The sequence below is a fragment of the Heteronotia binoei genome, chromosome 1 (genome assembly GCF_032191835.1).
Source record: "Heteronotia binoei isolate CCM8104 ecotype False Entrance Well chromosome 1, APGP_CSIRO_Hbin_v1, whole genome shotgun sequence".
NCBI classification, from domain to species: Eukaryota; Metazoa; Chordata; class Lepidosauria; order Squamata; family Gekkonidae; genus Heteronotia; species Heteronotia binoei.
Window position 1 is genome coordinate 251,083,167 of NC_083223.1, and position 20,832 is coordinate 251,103,998.

The 20,832-nt window shown below is 45.9% G+C and overlaps 1 protein-coding gene across 1 annotated transcript in view; it reads left to right on the forward strand.

Moving 5' to 3' along the window:
* The window catches only part of MAP4K2 (mitogen-activated protein kinase kinase kinase kinase 2), a 57,328-nt gene extending 36,499 nt beyond the window's left edge, over positions 1–20,829 (forward strand). The window contains exons 13-32 of the mRNA XM_060252444.1: positions 155–233; positions 887–945; positions 1,073–1,116; positions 1,495–1,533; positions 2,393–2,429; positions 2,517–2,688; positions 3,609–3,712; positions 4,483–4,524; positions 4,741–4,825; positions 4,915–4,994; positions 7,536–7,596; positions 10,132–10,255; positions 11,532–11,590; positions 14,658–14,761; positions 14,910–15,081; positions 16,147–16,215; positions 16,327–16,413; positions 18,186–18,256; positions 18,842–18,897; positions 19,135–20,829. Of these exons, the coding sequence (XP_060108427.1) occupies positions 155–233; positions 887–945; positions 1,073–1,116; positions 1,495–1,533; positions 2,393–2,429; positions 2,517–2,688; positions 3,609–3,712; positions 4,483–4,524; positions 4,741–4,825; positions 4,915–4,994; positions 7,536–7,596; positions 10,132–10,255; positions 11,532–11,590; positions 14,658–14,761; positions 14,910–15,081; positions 16,147–16,215; positions 16,327–16,413; positions 18,186–18,256; positions 18,842–18,897; positions 19,135–19,222 (1,632 nt within the window). The 3' untranslated portion in view covers positions 19,223–20,829. The remainder of the gene's footprint in view (positions 1–154; positions 234–886; positions 946–1,072; positions 1,117–1,494; positions 1,534–2,392; positions 2,430–2,516; positions 2,689–3,608; positions 3,713–4,482; positions 4,525–4,740; positions 4,826–4,914; positions 4,995–7,535; positions 7,597–10,131; positions 10,256–11,531; positions 11,591–14,657; positions 14,762–14,909; positions 15,082–16,146; positions 16,216–16,326; positions 16,414–18,185; positions 18,257–18,841; positions 18,898–19,134) is intronic.
* The last annotated feature ends 3 nt before the right edge of the window (positions 20,830–20,832 follow it).

Consider the following 20,832-nt stretch of genomic DNA (forward strand, 5'->3'; position numbering starts at 1 on the left):
AATAGGCAGCTTTTTTTAAAAAAACAACAACAACAAATTAGGCTCAGACAAGTGCTAGAAGCAGGTGGGCAGATTCAAAGAGGCTTTAGTCTGATTTTAGCAGCACTGCTCATGCATCCATGTGTGTTTAAAAATATATATATTGTCCATTCAGGCTTATGAAATCTTCCCTGACAAAATCCGTTCACATCAGCAGCATGGGCAAGTCGAAGGCACCCTTGCGGAGATCCAACGTGAGTTGTCCTGCCATGTCTCCCCTCTCACCTGCATAGTATTTTCCCGCATTAACTATCTTGTCCTGCCTTACCAATACCATCAGCCTCCTCCCTGGTATCCTCTGACTTTGCACCCCTCCTCTCCTCCATAATTGCTGTTGGGCATGGTAACTGAAGGGAATCTCCACGTTCAGAAGCAGTTAACCTCTGAATCCCAGAGCCAGGAGGCAACATCAGGAGAAAGTCTCAGTCTCTAGGTCCTGTTGTTGTCCCTTCAGAGGAACTGGTTGGCCACTGTGTGAGACAGGATGCCAGACTAGATGGCCCACTGGTCTGATCAGCAAGGCTCTTTCTGTGTTCTAGAGTGTCTAGTTCCGGAGTGTCTAGTGGAAGCATGTCAACCGCAGTAGGTCAGAGCTTTCTCTGGCGATGGCAGGACACAAGCCAGGACATTGGTGTCCTGCCCCTTGAAAAACTGAACTGCTGTGGTTCTGTTTAAGAATACGCTGTTGTTGTCCTTCACATATGAGCTTTAGCATGTGCATATATATATATCTACTCTGCTTCTTTTGCTCAGGCAGTGTTATGTAAATGGCTCTGAGCATTTTGGATCTTGAAGCAGGAGGGAACCTCTTCCTGAGTGCACAGCTGACGCTTTTATTCTTGTGTAGTTAATCAGGTGAAATTTGGTCCCTTGCTGAGAAAAGAAACAGAACCTTGGTGCAGCCTGGTAAGCATACATGTCCATTTGGTTGTTCCTCGTACCGGCAAGAGGGGGCATGGGGATGCTATCTGGAGGTGGAGTCATTTCATTCTAGACTTGAAGACTATTCATGAGGTGTCTTGTTTGTTTGCAGAAGGAGGAGGAAGAGGAGAACTGGATGTTTTTAGGAGATGGAGAGTAAGCAACTGGTGGTGTTGGGGAAGAAGCCTTGGAAGGTTGGGGGGAGCCTTATGTTTCCTCTTCCCATTGCAAAGAATAGGAATGCTGCCTTATGTTTCCAGCCTTGAACAAGGTGCAGAGCTTACACGAGTTCTGCCAGTGCTGCTTTTTCCCTCAGGCAGCAAGCTGATGCTTCCCCTCCACAATACTGTCTTTTAGTGATTAAGATCAAGGGGACCCTTCTAAAGAAAGGTGGCAGTCTTACAGGGAAGGGAACAGAATGTTGAGAGTCAAAGTTAGGGTGCCTGGCAGTTTGGGAGGAGAGGGAAACAGAGTTCCTGAGTAGGTGATGGGGTAGTTCTTGTTACTACTTCACTGTCTTGTTTTCTTCCACAGGAGTCTCCTTCAGTCTGTGGAAGAAGCACTTGAAGAGAGGTAAGCCGAGGAGGGGAATGAGGGGGCTTCCTTGTTTCCCTTGGTATTGCTCCTTTTTGGTAGGGGCACCATCAATCATCATAAATCAGGACCAATTCCTCGCTAGCCTTATGCTGCTCTCATGCTCCTCTTCTCTGTGGGGCTTCCATCGAATTTCACACTATCTGCCCCGAGGCTGCAACTTGCTTCGCTTTTTTCACACGGCAAACAGAAACCGGCTTTTAGAGGATCTTGTTTGCTGCGCAAAAGAGGCGGAGCTAGTTGCAGATCCAGGACAGATAGTGTGAAATCTGACAGAAGCCCCACAGAGGAGAGGAGAGTGAGAGCGGCATAAGGCTAGTGTGGAATCGGTCCTACTTTTCTCAGAAAGGCTCTCCACTCTTGCCTTTTGAAATGGCTTCATTTAGGGACTTTTAATGAGTTTAGGCTGATAGGAGGAGGAGGATGCAAGTGCCACTGCCAGAGAGGGGCATAAGTTCTAAAAGGAAGGTTTGTGGGCTTGGAATTGTTCCTTTTAGAGACGTCGTAGCAAAATATGGTTGTTTGTGATGATCAGGGAAGGGCACTTTGCGCATAATCAAGGCCGCTTTGCCTATTCCAGGATTGAGTTCAGGCATGAAAAATGGATGTGTTCTATTTATCCATCCACTGTTGTCCCACCCTTCCTCCAAGGAGCTCAGGAGGCAAGCATGGGATTCTCCTCCTCCCCCAGTTTAATCCTCACGACAGCCCTGCGAGGTAGCACAGGCTGAGAGGGCATGACTCTGGCTCAAGAAAAGCTGCAAGTGGATTTGAACTTGAGTGTTAAATATGCACTTTCAGATGTCTTTTTTTCTGTTACTTTATTTTTCACATGCAGGAGCTTAACAATTCGCCCAGCATGTCCCCCGCAACAGGTACGTTCCAGCTATCCTAATTCCATCCCTTTCTTTAGCCAGACTTTCTTCTTAAATTGTTTTCCCCCCTTCTTGTTCCTGGTGTAGACCCAAGAGGAGCAGCGGCCCAGTGGTACTGATGAGGGTGACACAGGCACCATAAGGAGAGGGCCTTTCTGGGACTTTCTCAACATGGAGTTAGCATATAAGGCTCCTTGGGAACATGAAGAAGACCTTGAGTGCCTGGACATGGAATGTCACAGAAATCAGACCCTTCCAGGTAACAGGAAGAAGGTTGCAGTGGGAAGAACATGCCAGGCTTTGCACCTCAGCCCACATGAGGCGGGCAGAGAGTGCAGACATGGATTTTTCTCTTCCTAGAATGTAGTGGGTTCTGGGAGACAGGATAGGACTCTCCTCTTTTGGAGAGTGCTATTACAAGCATTACATGAGTATAGTGAGCCTGCTTCAGTGGGGAGGGCAGGATATAAATCTAATAAATAAATACTAGTTTTATTTGGTTGGTTTGTGCTTTTAGAAGGAAAATCTGTTTTAAAAGACAGTAAGCAGTACTCTGGGGATTAGAATGGAGGTGGTTGATGACATACGTGCTAGCCAGTTAGTGCTGTGTATAGCTAGTTTCTGCTCTGTTCTGCAGAAACCCACGTTCCTTCCAGTTGAGGTCTGTTTTCCCAGTTTAAAAAGAGAAAATCCTCTCTTCCCTGTACCATAATAGAGAGTATCCATTAGCAATTTAACCACTGGTTATCAGCTGGCTGTTTTTTTTTCCTCTTCCTGCTCTGGGCTATCAGCTTTTTAAATAATATTCAATTAAATGTTCTGCATTTTTTAAAAAGGAAAATCTATTTTGAAAAAGCTACAAACCTGCTCTGGGAAATGGGGTATGGAGGTGGGTTGATGACGTTACAAGCATCAGCCAAATGGCTCTGAGCACATCTGGTTTCTGCAGCCTGATAGAATGGATATGCCCCCAGAGCTCAGTCCTGGACAGTGACGTGTATGTTTCTCAGTCCTGACAGTGACCTCGCACATGCAAAGCACCTGGTCTGCCACTGAGCCTCTTGGAATTTCTTTATTATGTGGGCAGGACATGGGGGGAAAGCCCAGTAGGCAGAATACTGAAATAGTGCTCCAGTTTGAGTGCTTTTTTTTTAAGATGGTTCACCTCTGTGTCCACAGATCAGACAGAGCTGAATAATGCTGTGGCTTCTGGCTCTCCAAAACCTGCAGATTCGCTCCTCTCCACAGAGTGGGCCACCATGAAGAGGAAAGAAGAGGCCACCGTGAGTGTGGGGATGGATGGGATGGATGGGGACCCCCACCTTTAAAACTCCAAGCAATGAGGCCACAGTACAGGTTGGAAACAGAAGGAAAAATATCATTAAGGCCCCTCCCAGGAGTTAGAGCATCTTGATTTTGTAGAGTAATATTAGCAGGGTGACATGGGTGGGGGGCAGCTTCTGGATTCTGCACTGGAATCTAGGAGGTGAGCAAAGTATAGTGGGGTGCAGAAGAAGAATGGGCTGGGAGGGCAGACCAGCTAGATGAGAGCCCTAGCTGTGGGAGTGGAGATGCATTCTAGAGGAGACGCACTTCTTACCTTTCATTAAGAGGTCTCCATTCCCCAGTGAACATAAGAGAAGTCATGTTAGAATGGCCCATCCAATCCATACAGTAGCCACAAAACAAAACCAGGTGCCATCAGGAGGTCCATCAGTGAGTCCAGGACACTAGAAGCCCTCCCACTGTCCCCCCTGAAAGCACCAAGAATAAAGAGTATCACGTGTCCCAGACAGTTTCATCAATACTCTGTGGCTAATAACCACGGATGGACCTCTGCTCCATATGTTTATCCAATCCTCTCTTGAAGCTGTCTATGCTTGTAGCTACCGCCACCTCCTGTGGCAGTGGAAAAGAGTCATCCTGATTGAAGAGAGAGCCAGAGATTAAGATGCTTAGTCAGGGGAAGTCAGTGTCCTGCCCTTTTAAAGTAATATGATCTTCCCACGTGCTCCTAGTTGACTGTCTTCTCTCTCCTTTTTGTTCTCTGCAGAGGTTAATTTGTCATGGGCTGCCACCCACCCCAAAAGTTCACGTAAGTTCCTTTCACAGCACAGTCACTCTTGGCAGCCTTTCTTGGGTGAGGAAGCTACTTTGGTAAATGGAGGGAGGGGGGAAGTTATGGCAGAAGGGTTTTTTGGAGAGCTGTAGAAGTCATACCAGAAAGACAGAATCCTGAAACACTGCTCCAGTGTGACTGCTTCTGATGAAACCACCACCATCTACCTATATCTGCGTTCCCCTTCCCTAGATGGGAGCCTGCTTCTCCAAAGTGTTCAATGGCTGCCCACTGAAGATCAATTCAGCCACAACGTGGATCCACCCAGAAACACGAGGTAGAGCCTGCACCCTTTTCTGCCTTGCCACCCCTATAATCCGTGGCTTGCAATCTGTGATCTGACTTTCTTCTTATTGCTCCTTGCAGATCTCTACTTGGTGGTGGGGGCTGAGGAGGGCATCTACACTCTCAATCTGCATGAACTCCATGAAGATACCATGGAAAAGGTAAGCCTGGAGGGGTGTGGCGATCGAGGAAGGTGGTTGATGGGAGTAGTCTTTCTGTACCTTGCATTCAGAGGGGCTGTGGTGCAGTGACACAGCATCTGCTTGGCATGTGGAAGGTCCCAGGTTCAATCCTTGGCATCTCCAGTTAAAAGTAGTAGGTGTGTAAGGAGAGATTCCCTCCTGCATCCAACTGGAGGACATGCGCTAAACACTCTTAGAGGTCTTTACCTGTGCAAAAACTGTTTAGCAATAGAGTTCTCCAGGATTTATCTATTAAAGGGTAATTAACAACTTTTAATTCTGAAAATACAAAAGAGTAAGGAAGTGAGTTTGGTTTGTTGAAAATGTAACCAACAAACCAGACAGAAAACCTACAGAAACTTTTATGTTTTATTGAGATTAGAGGTTATTCTTTTTATTGAGCAAGACAAAAAATATGTAAAAGTTAACTCTACAATTACTGTGAAGATAAATGCTAAAATTATCAAAGTGCCTACCATTGCTTAATCATATTTATAGCAAATAATTGACTGATTTCCCACTAGCATTGCTCCGCCCCCAGACTTCTGTTTCCCCCTAGCTTAGGTGATCAATATCCCACCAGATGCTCCACAGGTGCATTTTGAGCCGTGGCAACCTCCAGTTCCCTGTGCTTTTTAAAGATGCTGTCTTTTACTCTGAGGAAAACAGAAGCTTGGGGTGGAGCAACATTGGAAATTGCTCATAGTTTTATGAAGGGGGAGGGGGTTTGAAGAAGTTTATTTGATTCATCATTCCTTGTTTGAATAAAGTACTTGGTTTTAAAAGCAACTCAGGTTTCAGCTTTTTGTCTTGCTGCTTTTAGGGACTATCAAAAAGCCTGAGCTACCCACCAAGGAGTCATACTTAGTCTTCTAATGCAGTGCCCCCCAGCCTTTTTGGCCCCAGGGACTGGCCCCAGGGCCGGCAGGGTGGGGGCACCGAGTTTAGCCTCCCCCCACTATGGTGCCTCCTCCTCCCTCCATTTTCACAATTTTAGGCCCAGGAAGGGGTGGTGAAGTGCCTCCCGGGTTCTTTAAAGGCCAACCCTCCCTGCCGATCAGCTGATCGGCGGGGAAAATGGTGGTGGTGAGCGACCCGCTGAAAAAGCGGTGTTGCCCTTGCCTCCTCCCCACTTCCTTCCTGGGTATGGGAAGGAAGTGAGGAGGAGACGAGGGCAGTGCCGCTTTAAGAGGGTTGCTCGCCACTGCTGCCACGGTTTTCCCTGGCAGCCTTTAAAATTGTGAAAACGGAGGGAGGAGGAAGTGCCATGGGGCGGGGGGGGTGAGGCTGCGTGGCCCAGTTGCTAACGGGCCACGGACTGGTACCCCTGTTCTAATGGGACTTCCTTCCAGAGAAATTTGATTTGCTTCTTACAGTAGTGCATATCTGTAGAAAAACAGTAACCTAAACCTGTTCTATCAGTGATATTTCAATAACTGAGTGGTTCATGACTAAACATGAGATAATCAATATAAATACAGATAAGCCATTCAGCATGTGCATTTGAGTTACCTCTGATATAGCAAGATGTCCATTCTTAACCTTTATTAAAAAAAACAATTAAACTAGCTTGTCTGTAACTGTTTCAGCTAACTGTCCAAGATGAAAGTAATTTTAAGCAAACAGAGTTCATTGACAGCTGAGAAGTGCTTGAACTCTCAGCTTGCAAACTCAGTAAGAAAAGATTAGTGATATCCCAGCTACTGCTACAAGTGACATGAAAGCCTTCAGCCTTGAGACCCTGGACAGCCACTGCCAATGCTCCCTCTCAGCTGTGGAGTCTTGTGAGCAAAAATTCTACTTCGTGAGCTACTGGCATTAAAGTTGTGAGCTACTGCATAAATTAGTTTGCTCTGGGGCCATTTTTCCTGAACTAAGACAAAAATGTGTGAGCCAGAGGCTAAAAACTGTGAGCTGGCTCGTACTAACTCAGCTTAGAGGGGACACTGGCCGCTGCCAGTCTGAGTAGACAATACTGACTCTGATGGACTAACAGTCTGGTTCAGAATAAGGTAGCTTTATGTGTGGGAGGGAGGAAAAATGCATGTAGGTCTTCACTTGGAAGGTAGCTGTGCCTGGAGGGGGGGGAGGTGCAAGGGGGAACTTGTTTTGCACACTGATAGCCTCCTTTGATCTGTAGCTGAAGGGAGCCGCAAAGGGATCATTGCGAGAGCAGTGCAGCATTTCGGCAAATTGAGCTGCCTTCATTTTAATTCTCAGTGGTGTTTTAACATGTAATCTGTGCATTTTTTAAGAATCTTAATGGAATTGCTATTTTTTGTGCCCTTGCAACCTGGCGTTGTGTTAGCCACCTTGAGTCTGAGAAGACAACAAAGTGTTGAAAAGTTTCAAATAATTATATATAATGTACAGTATGTTATCATTTCTGGTTATGGGCATTATTGAACTCGATTAGGGCTACTTTGTGTACTCTTTTATTATCCTGTTATTTTTAGATAATGAAAATAAAGAAGTTGTTTTACAGCTGTTAGATGCCAATCTCTGTTTCCCCCTCCCAAGCTCCTTCCACACAGGTGTTCTTGGCTCTACTGTATGAATAACATGCTACTGACCTTAGCTGGTGAGTTTTTGGGGCAGAACTAACCCCCCCCTTCCCCATTTCCCCCTGCTTCAACTTGTTAGTAGGTATTAAGATCAGTTTACAAGGGGATGGATCTTCAGGTAGCAGTCCTCAGATTTTGGACTACAGATGATGGGATTGGGAGGGACCACAAGACAAGTTTAGGATTCAGGCATCTGTATGTAAAATACAAATTGCAGGCTTGTGCAGCCTCAGTTTGCCTCCGTGCCATGTGGGGAAGAATCATAAAATTGGATGGGATCTCCAGGGTCATCTAGTCCCACCCCCTGCACAGTCCAGTAAATTCACATAGAAAGTGGAGTTATATTATAACAGGGACAGGCTAGAGAGGGAACCTACATGCTCTGGGTGGTGCAGGGAGGTGCCTCTCATGAAAGCCTTGAGGCACAGCTAGAAGCCAAAGGGCACACCAGCAGCTCTGAGAATCCTGCTCAGAAAAGGCAAGACCAACCCCAGAGGAGCTGATCAGGGCCAACAGCCCTGGACATGGGCCGAACCAGAAGCCATTAGCAGCAGCTGGGAGTAGATGGGGCAGGAGGTCAGCCAAGCCACGGTGCTTGTTAAGGCTTAAAAATAGCAGGGAGAGGTTCATGGGGTGAGGGGGGTGGGGAGATGGCAGATGGTGTAGTGAGGAGAACTTGGGAGCCATGAGGCAGGAAGGGTGCTGTCAGCTACTTCCTTGCATTGTATGCCTGAAGGACTGAATGAACAACTGGATGACCTGAGTCCTACATGTGCTTGAGGAATGGGACCAAGGGAGTCTAGAGACTTTCACCCATCTGGATATGGGCTGCAGCAGTAGAGGTCAGCAGGGAGACACCTGGTCCTGCCACACGTTCATCCTCTTGGTTCTGCTAACTGAAACTTGCTCTCCTGTTCCACTAATGAAGCAAAGTGGAGGTTACTCTTTTGCCTCGGGGAGGAGGATACCATGTGGGGGTTTGTGTAAAGTTGATGTCCCCTCCTAGTGGTCCTCTAAGCCCACATGCCACCCCCTCTCCCTCCTGTCCCCTTCAGCCCTCGAGCAGGCAAGGGCCTTGTCTGGCTGCTACCACTCTGGTCAAATTAGTTATCCCCCTTTCCATCATCCTTCCAAACAGTGCCCCTCTATTGATGATGGCTTTGTCAGGTGAACGGTGAAACTTGAGGCGTGAGGAGTCAGGCAGTTTAAAACAAACCGCTTTACTGAATGGCGGATAATCACCAAACAGTCAGGAAACAGAAGTCCTCGTGAGCAACAGCTTTAACAGAGAATATGTTTTCAAAAAGCAGGAAAAGATTAACACATAAGGGAGCAGGCAAGAAGCCATCTTAACACAGCTGTGTCACTCGTCCCTACAGTACCTTGCCTTTCCAGGGTCCATGCCACCTTCTTTTGGGTGAGGGATCTTCTCCTGCTGGTAGTGTCTTCTTTGTTACTCCTGGGAGAAGGAACACCTTCCCTCTTCAGGTGCCCTATATTATTTTTCTCATGGCCCAGCCTCCTTGGTGATGATTGGTCTTCCTTTCCCCTCCAATTTCACCTGGCCCTATCCCAGGCTTGGAAGGCATCTGGGAAATGGAAGCCCATAGGGAAAATTCTGGCAAGGCTCAGGCCTCCAAGTGAGAGAGAGAGTCTGCACTGAGGCCTGCAGGCCTTTCCACCACTCAGCCTGGGACCTAGGAGAGATTATGAGTTGTAGGGACCCAGATTCAGGCACCCCCCCTTCCCTGCCCATCTCCATAGCAAATTGAGGCTGCATGAAGCTGGAATTTAGGGATGGTTTTGGGTGCAAGCCAATACCATACTAGTTCAATGCCTCTTGCACTACCCCATGCCGCACATAAGGTACTACCTCAGCAAATGTATTTGAAGCATTTCTGTGCTCCTTCTCATTACAATATTTATGAGGCACCTTACAAAGATCAGTTAGCTTCAGATAGCTCATGCAAGTCAGCCAAGTCATGCGGGAGGGGATTTCTTCCTCATCCTAGGTGCTCTGTAAAATAGAAAGAGAAAAACAAAAACAGAAGCTTAAATTATATATGGGGCCTTCATCCAAGTCACCTGAAACCTCAAAGAGGAATCATGCAGTGGAGTTCCTTAAGGCTTAATTGAGAGCCCATCGTTCACTGACAGAGCATGTGGTTTGCATGCCAAAAGTTCCCTGGTTCAGTCCTCAGCAGGAAAAAAAAAATCTCTGATGGCAGGGTTGGGAGAAAAACCTTTGAGCCCAAGACTCGGAGCACTGCAGCCAGTTTCGGTAGACCATCCTGGGCTCAAAGGGCTGACTGTAGACAATAGATTCATTTGTTTAAATCTGGTTCGGTGGATTTGGGATAGCAGGAGACAGCATGTTGTGGTGGGATTCGGTAAAAGGTTGGGGAGGAGGGGCTATGACAGGAAGTACTTTGTATGGGAGCTGGATAAGGAGGGGCAGGTCCTGCTCATAAACTATGGCACCTCTCCCCCCCTCCCCAACACACAGACTGCTGTGCAATCTGGCCACATCTTCCTCTTTTTTCACTTTGCAGGGAAGTCTTCCCAGATCTCCTCCCACAACCTTCTGGGTCTTTTTGAGCAACGCCGTCAGCTGCAGAAGCGGCAGGTTCCTCTTTCCATTGCCACCAACCGGCTGACCGAGCGAATCATCCCCAGGTGGGGAGAGGTGAGGGGGGGACCATGTTTCCCTTAAGGGGAGGGGGTTAGTATCCCTTTAGAGAAAGGTGGAGGGCAAGGGAAAATCTTAATATTAAGCTTACTTGAATCCAGAAGCACCTGAGAAACCAATAATTTTTGAAGGTATACGCTTTCAAGAGTCAAAATTCCCTTCATCAGAGAGAGCTATGATTCTCAAAAGCTCGTACTCCCAGATTCTTGTGGGTCTCTGTTGCTGGACTTGAATCTGGCCATTCAACTGCAGACCAACATGGTTAGCCTCTGAACCTGTCTTAATATTAAGGCATACCTTGTCTCTTCAGGGTTCTGGTAGCCATGACGGGAAGGGAGAAGGATCCATATGGAGTGTACAGAAGGAGACATAGGAAGGACAGAGCAGCCACAGGGAAGGCGGCTAAATCTCCTGCAATAGCCATAGCAGGGTGGGCTTGAAGTTTTTGAGACTGCATGGACATTAAGATTCTATTTGTATTTGTGAAGGACTAGGAACTTGTTAAATTTCATTGCCAATGCCTTGCTCAGTGGGAGGGTGAGGAAGATGGGAGCCGGATCATTGGTTGGGGTCTTGGAGAGCTATATCATATTCCAGCTAAGAGTTTCCAGTGGTTGTTCCAGCCCAAAGGTGGCCACACTTGTTAAACGTAAGAGCCATATAGAATAACCATCAGATGTTTGAGAGAGGAAGGAAGGAAGGAAAATAGATGAGGTAAGGGAGGAGGGGGAGAGAGGTAGAAAGAAAGCAACTTTAAATGCATTCTCCAAGCCACTAGCTGGTTTGGCTTGGAGAAGTGATTTCAAGAGACAAATGCCTTCTCCAAGCCAGCCAATGAGGCAGTGAGGACTTCAAAAGCCACAAAATATGTGAAAGAGTCACATGTGGCTCCTGAGCCGCAGGTTGGCCTCCCATGTTTCAGTCTGTGGCTAGCTCCACCTTGTGGTTAGTCACCGGTGGAAGGCTCTCTTTGCCCATGCACAGGGTAGTGTTTTGCCTACTGCAGCACTGAGCCTTGTGCTTTGCTGTATTTCTCTTCACTTTGTTAGAGAATCAAGCCTAGCATAGGAGACTGGGTTCTGGGACTTGAAATGCTTGAAACAACTCCATTACGCTGGGAAGTTTGGGCAGGCTCTAGGGGAAGAAGAGGGACAGAAGACATAGCAATGGGGAGCTGGGAGGAGCTCCAGCTCCTATTATGTCCCATTGGTTGTTTCCATTTCACCTCCCTTCTCCAATCTAAAATTTCCTTTTTCCTGGCAGGAAGTTTGCACTGTCAGCCAAGATAGCAGATACCAAAGGCTGCTTGAAGTGTCATGTGGGTGAGTGTCTGCCCGCTGTTCTGGCCAGAAGACATCCCATCCAACAGCCGCCTTATCAGTGTCATGCAGTGGTTAGAGTGCAGGCCTGGGATATGGGGGGTCCAGGTTCAAATCCCCACACGCCATGAAGCTCAGTGGGCCAGTTGTTCTCTGTCAGTCTAACTTAACCTTACAGAGTTGTTGTGAGGATAAGATGGAATAGGAGAGAACCAAGTATGGTATTTTGAGCTCCTTGAAAGAAATGAGATAAAATGTAGTAACAAAAAATAATCTCAGAGAAGCCACAGAAATAGACCTAAGGAGTCTTGAATCATATAATTATAGAGTTGGAAGGAATTCCCCCCAGGGTTATCTAGTCCCTGCACAATGCAGGAACTTCACAGACACCTCCCCCTCAGTTCACAGGATCAGATGGCCACCTAGTCTTTGTTTAAAAACATCCAAGGAAGGAGAGTCCACTACCTCCTGAGGAAGCCTGTACCACTTAGGAACCACTCTAACGGTCAGGAAGTTTTTCCTAATGCTGAGCCAAAAACTCTTCTGATTTAATTTCATCCCACTGGTTCTGGTCCTACCTTCTGGGGCCACAGAAAACAATTCCACACCATCCTCTATATATGGTAGAGTGGTAGAGCATCTGCTTGGTAAGCAGAAGGTCCCAAGTTCAATCCCTGGCATCTCCAAAAAAGGGTCCAGGCAAATAGATGTGAAAAACCTCAGCTTGAGACCCTGGAGAGCCGCTGCCAGTCTGAGAAGACAATACTGACTTTGATGGACCAAGGGTCTGATTCAGTATAAGGCAGCTTCATATGTTCATATGACAGCCCTTTGAGTACTCTCAGCCACCTAACTCAAATCTTCCTAGCCCACACCCACACAAATTAGAGAGGTATTTTTGTTCTAGGATTGCCAATTTATTTGGTTCAGCCTGGCACGTTCCTTTCAACAGCAGCTTGCTCTGCAGGTATTGGCAACAGGTGCGAATGTTTATTTCCATGTTATTTTCCACGGGAGGTCTGCACATCTAGCTGCAGTTCAAGGCACAGGTCAGCCAGTTAGCAACCCAGTCTTTCCCCTAGTCTTCCTCTGATGTCTTAGGGGCACTTTGAGTACCATTTGTCCCCCTTGGCTCAGCTCAGGCTGAGCAATTCCTTGTTTATTTATTGGATTTCTCAACTGCCCTCCCCTTAGGGACTGGGCTCAGGGTGGTGCGCAACACAATCATCTAAAAAAAATTGAAACCAATAAAGCACCGCAGTTTAACTAGAGATGGCATTCGTTAATTTAAGAATTAAGTTAATTTAATAATTGAAACACTCAGAATACAGATAAATGCAGTGCAGATCTTTTGTAAATTGGTAGTCTGCCAGCTAATTTTCCAGAAGGATGGACAACTCACATGCTTACCAGTGGGCCATGGCATTCCTTGTTTTCTCTCCAGCCATCAAAAAGCATTAGTGGGTAAAGCTTCCAACCCAGCCTCATTATTTTCTTTAAGTAACAATTTGACAGTTCCCTGGGCTCAAGGCTCATTTTGAATAGTTAGAATCCTCTTTCAGACTTAATAATCTGAGTTAATATTCCTTCCTGCCCCTGGGGATAAATTTTGCACATTTAATAGAGCCATTAATAATATCACATTTCTTCATATTTTAATATGAAGCTGCAGCTACTTGCATGGTGTCATGATTGTCATGTAAGCAGCTGATATCTTCATCTGAATTAATGAGATGGTCGTTTGACAATAAGTATGAAGAAGGATGCTAAGGATTCAAAGTGAATCTTGAGCCTGGGGAACTTGTATTTAATCATTACACTTTCCTGTGTATTTAGCTGCACATTGCATATGAGCAGGGCTTTTTTGAGCAGGAATGCAGTTCTGGCTGGCTTGGCATCAGGGGTGTGGCCTAATATGCAAATGAGTTCTTGTTGGGCTTTTTCTACAAAAAAGGCCTGTGTGGAACAATGGTGATGTCTGGAGGTGTGGCCTAATATGCCAATGAATTCCTGCTGGGCTTTTTCTAAAAAAAAAAGCCCTGAATATGAGGATTTTGTATAATGGAAGATTAAAAGAATATACTTGGGATTTTCACATCTATTGTGTTTGTGTATAGTTTGTGTAAGCAACAGGGCTTTTTTTGTAGCAAGAACTCTTTTGCATATTAGGCCACACCCCCTGATGTAGCCAATCCTCCAAGAGCTTACAGTAGGCCCTCTAGTAAGAGCCTTGGAACCTCTTGGAAGACTGGCTACAGAAGAGGGGTGTGGCCTAATATGCAAAGGAGTCCCTGCTACAAAAAAAGCCCTGGTAGAAGGCACATAGGCAAGAAAAGTAGAAGTTTGTGTATCAGGCCACAAGGAGCAAGGCAAAAGTGAAGCCAAAAAGGTGCCACAGAAAAATTGCTTTAATTTTTTTTTATTACTTTGTAATAGGGGAGAAATCCCTAAACTATTTTGATAATCATCCTCAGGGTGGCTGAGAATGATTGAGATCAAACCCATATGGGTTATCAAAGTGTGTTAGGGATTAGAAAAGAATTTTTAATTAAAACAGTTTTTCAGTTTAATCTTTCTATTACCCTGACATGGATGGCCCAGGCTAGCTTGATCTTGTCAGAACTAAGAGACTAAACTAGGTCAGCCCTGGTTTGTACTTATATGGGAGACCACCAAGGAAGTCCAGGATTGCTATGCAGAGGTAGGCAACGGTAAACTACCTCTGTTTGTAGTCACCATAAACTGCAATTTGAGGGGACTTTCTACCACCAATGTTCTGTTGCATCTTTTTGGACTGTTCTCCAGGATTTGCTATGTCCAGGGGTCATTTTGTAGAAAAAAGGTGCAGGAGCTCAGTAGCACATCTCATTTGCATATGCCCCAGGATCTGTGTGCAGCAGGGAGAGAACTCCCCACTGCATGCAGACCCTGGCTGGGGGGTTCAGAAGCTGTGCTCCTGTGAGCTTTTGCTAAATTCAAGCCCTGGTTATACCCCTCACCATTTTTTTTTGCCTTCAGCCTAAATACCATGGAGGTAGTTATGCGGCTGACACTGCTGTCTCTATTTCAGTCCGAAACCCCTACTCTGGGAGCACATTCCTCTGTGCTGCACTTCCCTCCAGCCTTGCCCTCCTGCAGTGGTACGAGCCCTTACAGAAGTTCATGCTGCTGAAGGTATGTATGTGGCCATGAATGGGTGCCAGATGGAACGCTGCTTTCTTTCCAAGCACTGCTGACGTTCTGGTGTTGCCCTGGAATAGGACATCTTTGTAACCATACCCTTTGCGATTGTTTCATCGGCCTGTGTTCTTTCTTCCCCCAGCATGTCCCCATGGTGCTGCCAGATCCCTTGACCTTGTTTGAGCTGCTGGTGGTAGAGACGGAGGAGTACCCACAGGTGTGCTTGGGGGTCACTGGCAGTGACCAACCAGGTGTGGAGTTGCACTTCAGCACGTTCTCCCTCAGCACCGGCCTCAGCACGTCAAACCCTTCTGGTAAGGAACAGTGCAATCTTTGAAAACCACTGCTGAAATTTATCTACCACAGAAAGACTGCTCAGCAGCTAGCCTGATCTTGGAAGCTAAGTAGGGTTGGCCCTGGTTAATACTTGGATGGAAGACCACCAAGGAAGACCAGGGCTGCTACACAGAGTCTAGCAGTGGCAAACCAGCTCTGTACATCTCATGCCTTGAAAACCCTATGGGGTTGCTGTAAATCAGCTGTGACTTAGCAGCACTTAAACATTTCTCATAGAATCATAGAGCTGGAAGGGACCTCCAAGGTTATCTAGTCCAACCCCCTGCACAATGCAGGAAATTCACAAATACTGCCCCCCAAATTCATAGGATCTGCATTGCTGTCAGATGGCCATCCAGCCTCTGTTTAAAAACCTCCAAAGAAGGTTTTTAATTTCTAGTAATATAAAAGTTTTCTTTAAAGAAATTAGTTATGTGAGTGAAGTCATGGAAGCCAACGTGTTTGTCTTGGCTATGGGGAAATCCAGATTCAAATCTCTGCTTGGTTCACTTGTTGACCCAGGGATCTTGAGTTGCTAGTTTCCAAGTGGGGCCTGGAGATCTGGAATTCCAACTGGTCTCCAGATGACAGAGATCAGTTCTTCTGAAGAAAATGGCTGCTTTGGAAGGTGGACTCTATGACATTATATCACAGTGAGGTCTCTCCCTTTCCCAAACCCTCCTCTCCCATGCTTCACCCCTCCCCCATCTCAAGGAATTTCCAAACCCAAAGCTGGCAACTCTACAAGGTTTTCAGCTTAGTCTATATAAATACCTCACTGCTCTGAACTCTGTAGAATAGTGGCTTGTTCAGGACCACAAGTGTGCAACATGGGGTGGAGGTAGAAGGCTCAGGGAAATAGGGGTAGGAGGCAGGGAAGAGGCAGGTGTTTGAGAGGAACCCCTTGTCCATGAGCTGTCATCCACAAAGTTACCAAAGAGTTGTTTGCCCCTCTGGTTGTAGACTGAATTTCTGGAGTGGTTAATGAAAATCAGATTCAGCAATCCCCCAAGTCCCTTAACCCTTCCCTTCCCTTGTTTCAGGCCGGCCCCTTGTCATGGCCAATCACATAACTCAGATGGACCGAGACACTGTCCTGGTGTGTTTCGAGCGTAAGTGCTTGCTTGTTTTGATCTGTGTTTGCTCCTTTCCTCTCCACTACCCTGCTGGCACTCCCGGAATCACATCTTGTTGATCTGTCAACGTTGTTGTTTTTGCTTTAGGCTGTGTGCGGGTAGTGAACCTACGTGGTGCTCCTCGGGGAGGCCTTGCTCCTGAACTCACCTTCAATTTCCCTATTGAGACCATAGGTATGTTGGGTTGGTGGGGGGGGGGGGCAAGGGAAAATGTCCCTTGTGGAATTGGTGATGATGAATGGTGCTGGTGGCATCTTCCTAGGTCTGACTTCTTAAGTTTTTCTTTCCCCCTCAAAGCAGAGTGACATGTTTCAGTGTCAGCCTGTTAGGGCATTCTCTCTTTAAACCTAATGAAAATTGCCTACCACCCCCTTTCACTGAGGTCTATCTGGGAGAGAAAAAAATCACTTCAGGGCTTTTCCACTAGCAAAGTAGGCAATTTTATTTAATAATGAATTCATACAGATTTCATCTGTTATAGAAAAATACAAAACAAGGAGGACAGGCTTCAGTAACTCAAAGGGCAGCCTGATTCCCATTCTCAGACATAATTCACTCCAGCCCCTGTTTACAGAAACTTCAAATTCCTGGGAAGGACATAAAGGAAGAACAGTCTTAAACCAGTGGCTATTCAACTTAACTGTATTGAGGTTTACTACTGTGACTTCCTTGTTCTTTGTGAATCACTGCATTTTTAACAAAACTTACAGTCAAGCGTCGTTTTGGGCAGAAACTCACAGGAGCAGAGCTCCGGAACCTCTAAATTTTATTGTGCTCTTCCTTTCTTACCCCCCATCCAAAAAAATTCTAGCTTCTTGTTCAACCCCCCTGTGAGAATTCTGCTGAACTCTTTAAGATTTGACAAACTTGCTAATATTTTCCCCCACAAAAAATGGGAAAATAACCAAAACATACAAAGCAGACAGATGGAAATCTTCATCAATGCCACTGTGGCCATATAGGAGAAAGTAATTTAAAAAGTATGATGGGAGTAAGATTTTATTATGACAATTAGAATTTAGGAAGCATTTTAAGGTAGATGGTGAGCTGATATAATTTAAAACACCTTCCAGTGATGTAAGGGGTATGTGGCATATGCAAATAAGTTGTGCTAATGAGCTCCGGCATCTCTTTTTTCTACAGAATGACCCCTGCTTACAGTTTATTTTCGCTTACTTTACCCTGTGTTCTCAGTAGCTTGGATCCACCACAAGGTTTTCACAGATGGAAGGGATTTTCATCTGTGGGGCATGACTTCTCTCATCTTCCTTCCTGCTGCAGTCCAAAATGCCCCTTCTTATGTTGCTCCCCCAGGAGCAGTGTGAGGAGGTGCGGGGCAGGTCTGCCATGGAAGACTGGGGAGAAATCAGTGAAAACTCTCTGGTTTTGCATGTATGGAAAGTCTCTGATGGATCCAACCCAATAAAAGATTTTTGAGGTGTCTTAAAGCAAGTAAGAAATAAAAAGAAATAAAACTAACTATGCTAAGAAATAAAAAGGGAACAGTGAAATTAGTATGATTTTAGGCCTTCATTTGGTTAATTTTTTGATTAAATCAAATGACTTAATATTTTTTTAAAATATAAAGTTTGTTTAGAACCTGTCATATACATATCACTCCACAAAAAAAGGAGAGAAGAAGGAAAAGTCAAAGTATTCTGGGATGTGGAGTAAATTTTAACAGTAAAATTCATAAAAACAAAAACTTTTACAGTCAAGGGCAATATCAACAAATTAATTAATTTGATAATTTGAAAAGCTTTTCCTAGCATTATTGTCTTTTCCAGTGAGTCTTGTCGTCTTATGATATGACCAGAGTACAGTATGTTAGAGTCTTTTTGAGTGAAAGATTGAGCACATGATACTCTTTTTAAAATAAAAAGTCTGATTCTGCAACCAGGACCGACCTGACATTTCCTTTCCTCTTCCTCTTCGCTTTGATGCAGTGTGCCTTCAAGACAGTGTTTTGGCTTTCTGGAAACATGGTATGCAAGGCCGAAGCCTGGAGTCCGGTGAGGTGAGTACAGCCAAGATGGGATATAGTTGTCTGTGGCACCGGGCTCTGTTTTAATGACAGGAGAGCCTAAAACCTTTTGATCTAGCATTATAAGCGGATATGTGAGTTAAGCAGTACTGAGAAGTTATTCTGAATGGGTGTGCCTTACATTCATACTCTTTCGTTGAGGAGCGTAAGAGGTGCCCTTTAGGTCCAGACCTAGTGGTCTGTCTAGTCCAGCATTCTGTTCCATAAGCTAGCCAAGCACAAGTTGACTTCTTCAATATTTTCCCACAAGGATCTTGCTGAGTGGAATTCTGGGGAAATATCATGGAAGTCTCCCTCTGCTTTATTTTCTAACATTGAGACCTTCTTTAGAGAGCAGAATAGGCCCTAGTCTGCATCATTAATCTGAAGAAAAAGAGGCACGAATTATTTTTGAACATCCCACATTCTGCCTCTTCCTTTCCCAGGTTCCTCTCTCAAGGAGAATGGGTCCAAGAGTTAAGGGTGTTACAGATGGGTTTGAACTAGAGTAGCTTTTTAGATGGACAGTGCCTCAGTAACAAGGATTTCTTGCTAACCTGTTCTTTCATTCCATAAAAGGTGACACAGGAGGTAACAGATGAGTCCCGAGCATTCCAGGTCTTAGGAGCCCACCGGTAAGGCTTTTGACTGTACACAGTCTGCTAGGCGTGCATTAGGGAAGCAAAGTTCTTGCCACTTCCCAAGATGCTTCCTATGCCCAGGGTTGTGCTGAGGCACCAGACTGTGAATGCAGACAGCTGCCATCTGGACCTTCCCTTAGGCCGTCTGTCAGACAAGTGCCCAGCTTTTCTTGTCCTTTCAAGTGGCTGCACTCCTCACTGTTCCTCCTGCCTTTTTCTCATCTCTGGCAGAGACATCATCCTGGAGAGCACACCTACAGACAATCCCACAGCGCACAGCAACCTCTACATCCTGACAGGTCACGAAAGCAGCTACTGAGCGCCTTCTCCAAAGCGTTGCTCCTCCTGGAGGTGCCTGGCCTTGTGGTGGACTGTCATGAAGATGGCTGGCTGGCTGTGACCCATGTCTGCCAATCACTGTGGAAACCCACTGGAATGGAGTTGTGTGCGCATGTGTGGAGGGCTTTGAAGCTTTCCCCTGCCACTCTCTACTGCTGCCATATACACTGGACATAACACTGGCCGGGCTCCCATATGTTCTTTGCTTGAGTCTTCCTGAGATCTTGCTGTGCACTAGGATGGGAGCACCCTCTTCCCTGATTCGGGCCAGCATCTCCTGAGATGTTTTGCAATAATTTGACCACTAGTCAGTCCAAAGAGTGTAGCGGTCTCTCTCGACTGACGCCATGTGCCTGCTTGAACGCTTCCTAGTCCCCATTTCCTCTTTTTTAACTCTTAGAAGTTGTCCATTGTGATACTGTGTAGGCAGGATGACCTAGTCTAGCCTCCAGTCTGAAGACAATCATTCACCAGGGGTGCAGCAGGGCATCCATTGCACGCTAAACACTCAAGCTTTAATGTAAAGTCTTTCAGGGCACTTTGAATTCTGACTTGTCTTCCTTAAATTGGAGACAGGGAATACGTGGTTTTGAGGCTGGATGTATGAATGCATGAATAGGGCAGGATGACTTTGGCAGGAATATGTGGGAGTGGTTGGATTTGTGTGCATGCGTGAGATTGAGCCATATGCTTGCCAAATATCCAAGCAGAAGGAATAGGTGCCTCCAGAGTGCAGATGGATGGCAGGGAGGGTGAGAACTGGCTGAGAGCATTCATCACGTGGCCTGCATGGCATATGGGCAAATTGTGGGCTATACATCAGTTTCCGAGACCATTAATCTGTTGTGGCTTCCCGTGAAGCACTCTGAAGGGGCTCTCTAAAAAAATTAGCTTTCACAGCAGTACAATTCCCAGCATTCTTGAGAAAGGAAAGGGAAGATGGTTAAATTGGTGTCAATTGAGTTTACATTTTTGTAGCATAAATCTTCCCCTAATGGAGGCTGGCGCACACATAACCCACTATGCCCAACCTGTCCCTCACACTGTATTGCAGCTCCCAAGGGCAAGGCTCTCCCTGTCTTTGAAGTCCCACCTAGATAGTTAAAATGGGGCCTGGCACAGGAGTTAGAATGAGCTGCATTTAGCTTGATGATCCACAAGTTGTCCTTGTGGCTGTATGTGGGTTGAATGACTGCTATGGTGCTGCGGCCAGGGTGGGGTTTGGCTGCTTGGAAAGAGAAGCTTGCTAGTGTGCGTGGCTGTATGGATGCCCTTGGCATGTATGAGTGGGGCTGAGTGAAGCCCTATTGCGTTCAGATTTGTGTGATATTTTTGGTGGTAAGGAGGCTTTTTGTGTTGTTGTTGTTGTTGCTTGAGCCAGTAGAAGCAAACAGCCAGATATCTCGGCTTATCAGGTCAACCACAACCCTGCTAATTTCAGTGCCAAGAAATTTCCTTCCCAGGCTGCTAATTTCTTTGTGGTTTTTAATTGCTGTAAGCTGGAATTTATTGTCTGAGAAAACCAAACTTGAAAACAAAATTCTATTTAACATGAGATTGATATTAAACTGTGGTATTTTTCTCCCCGAT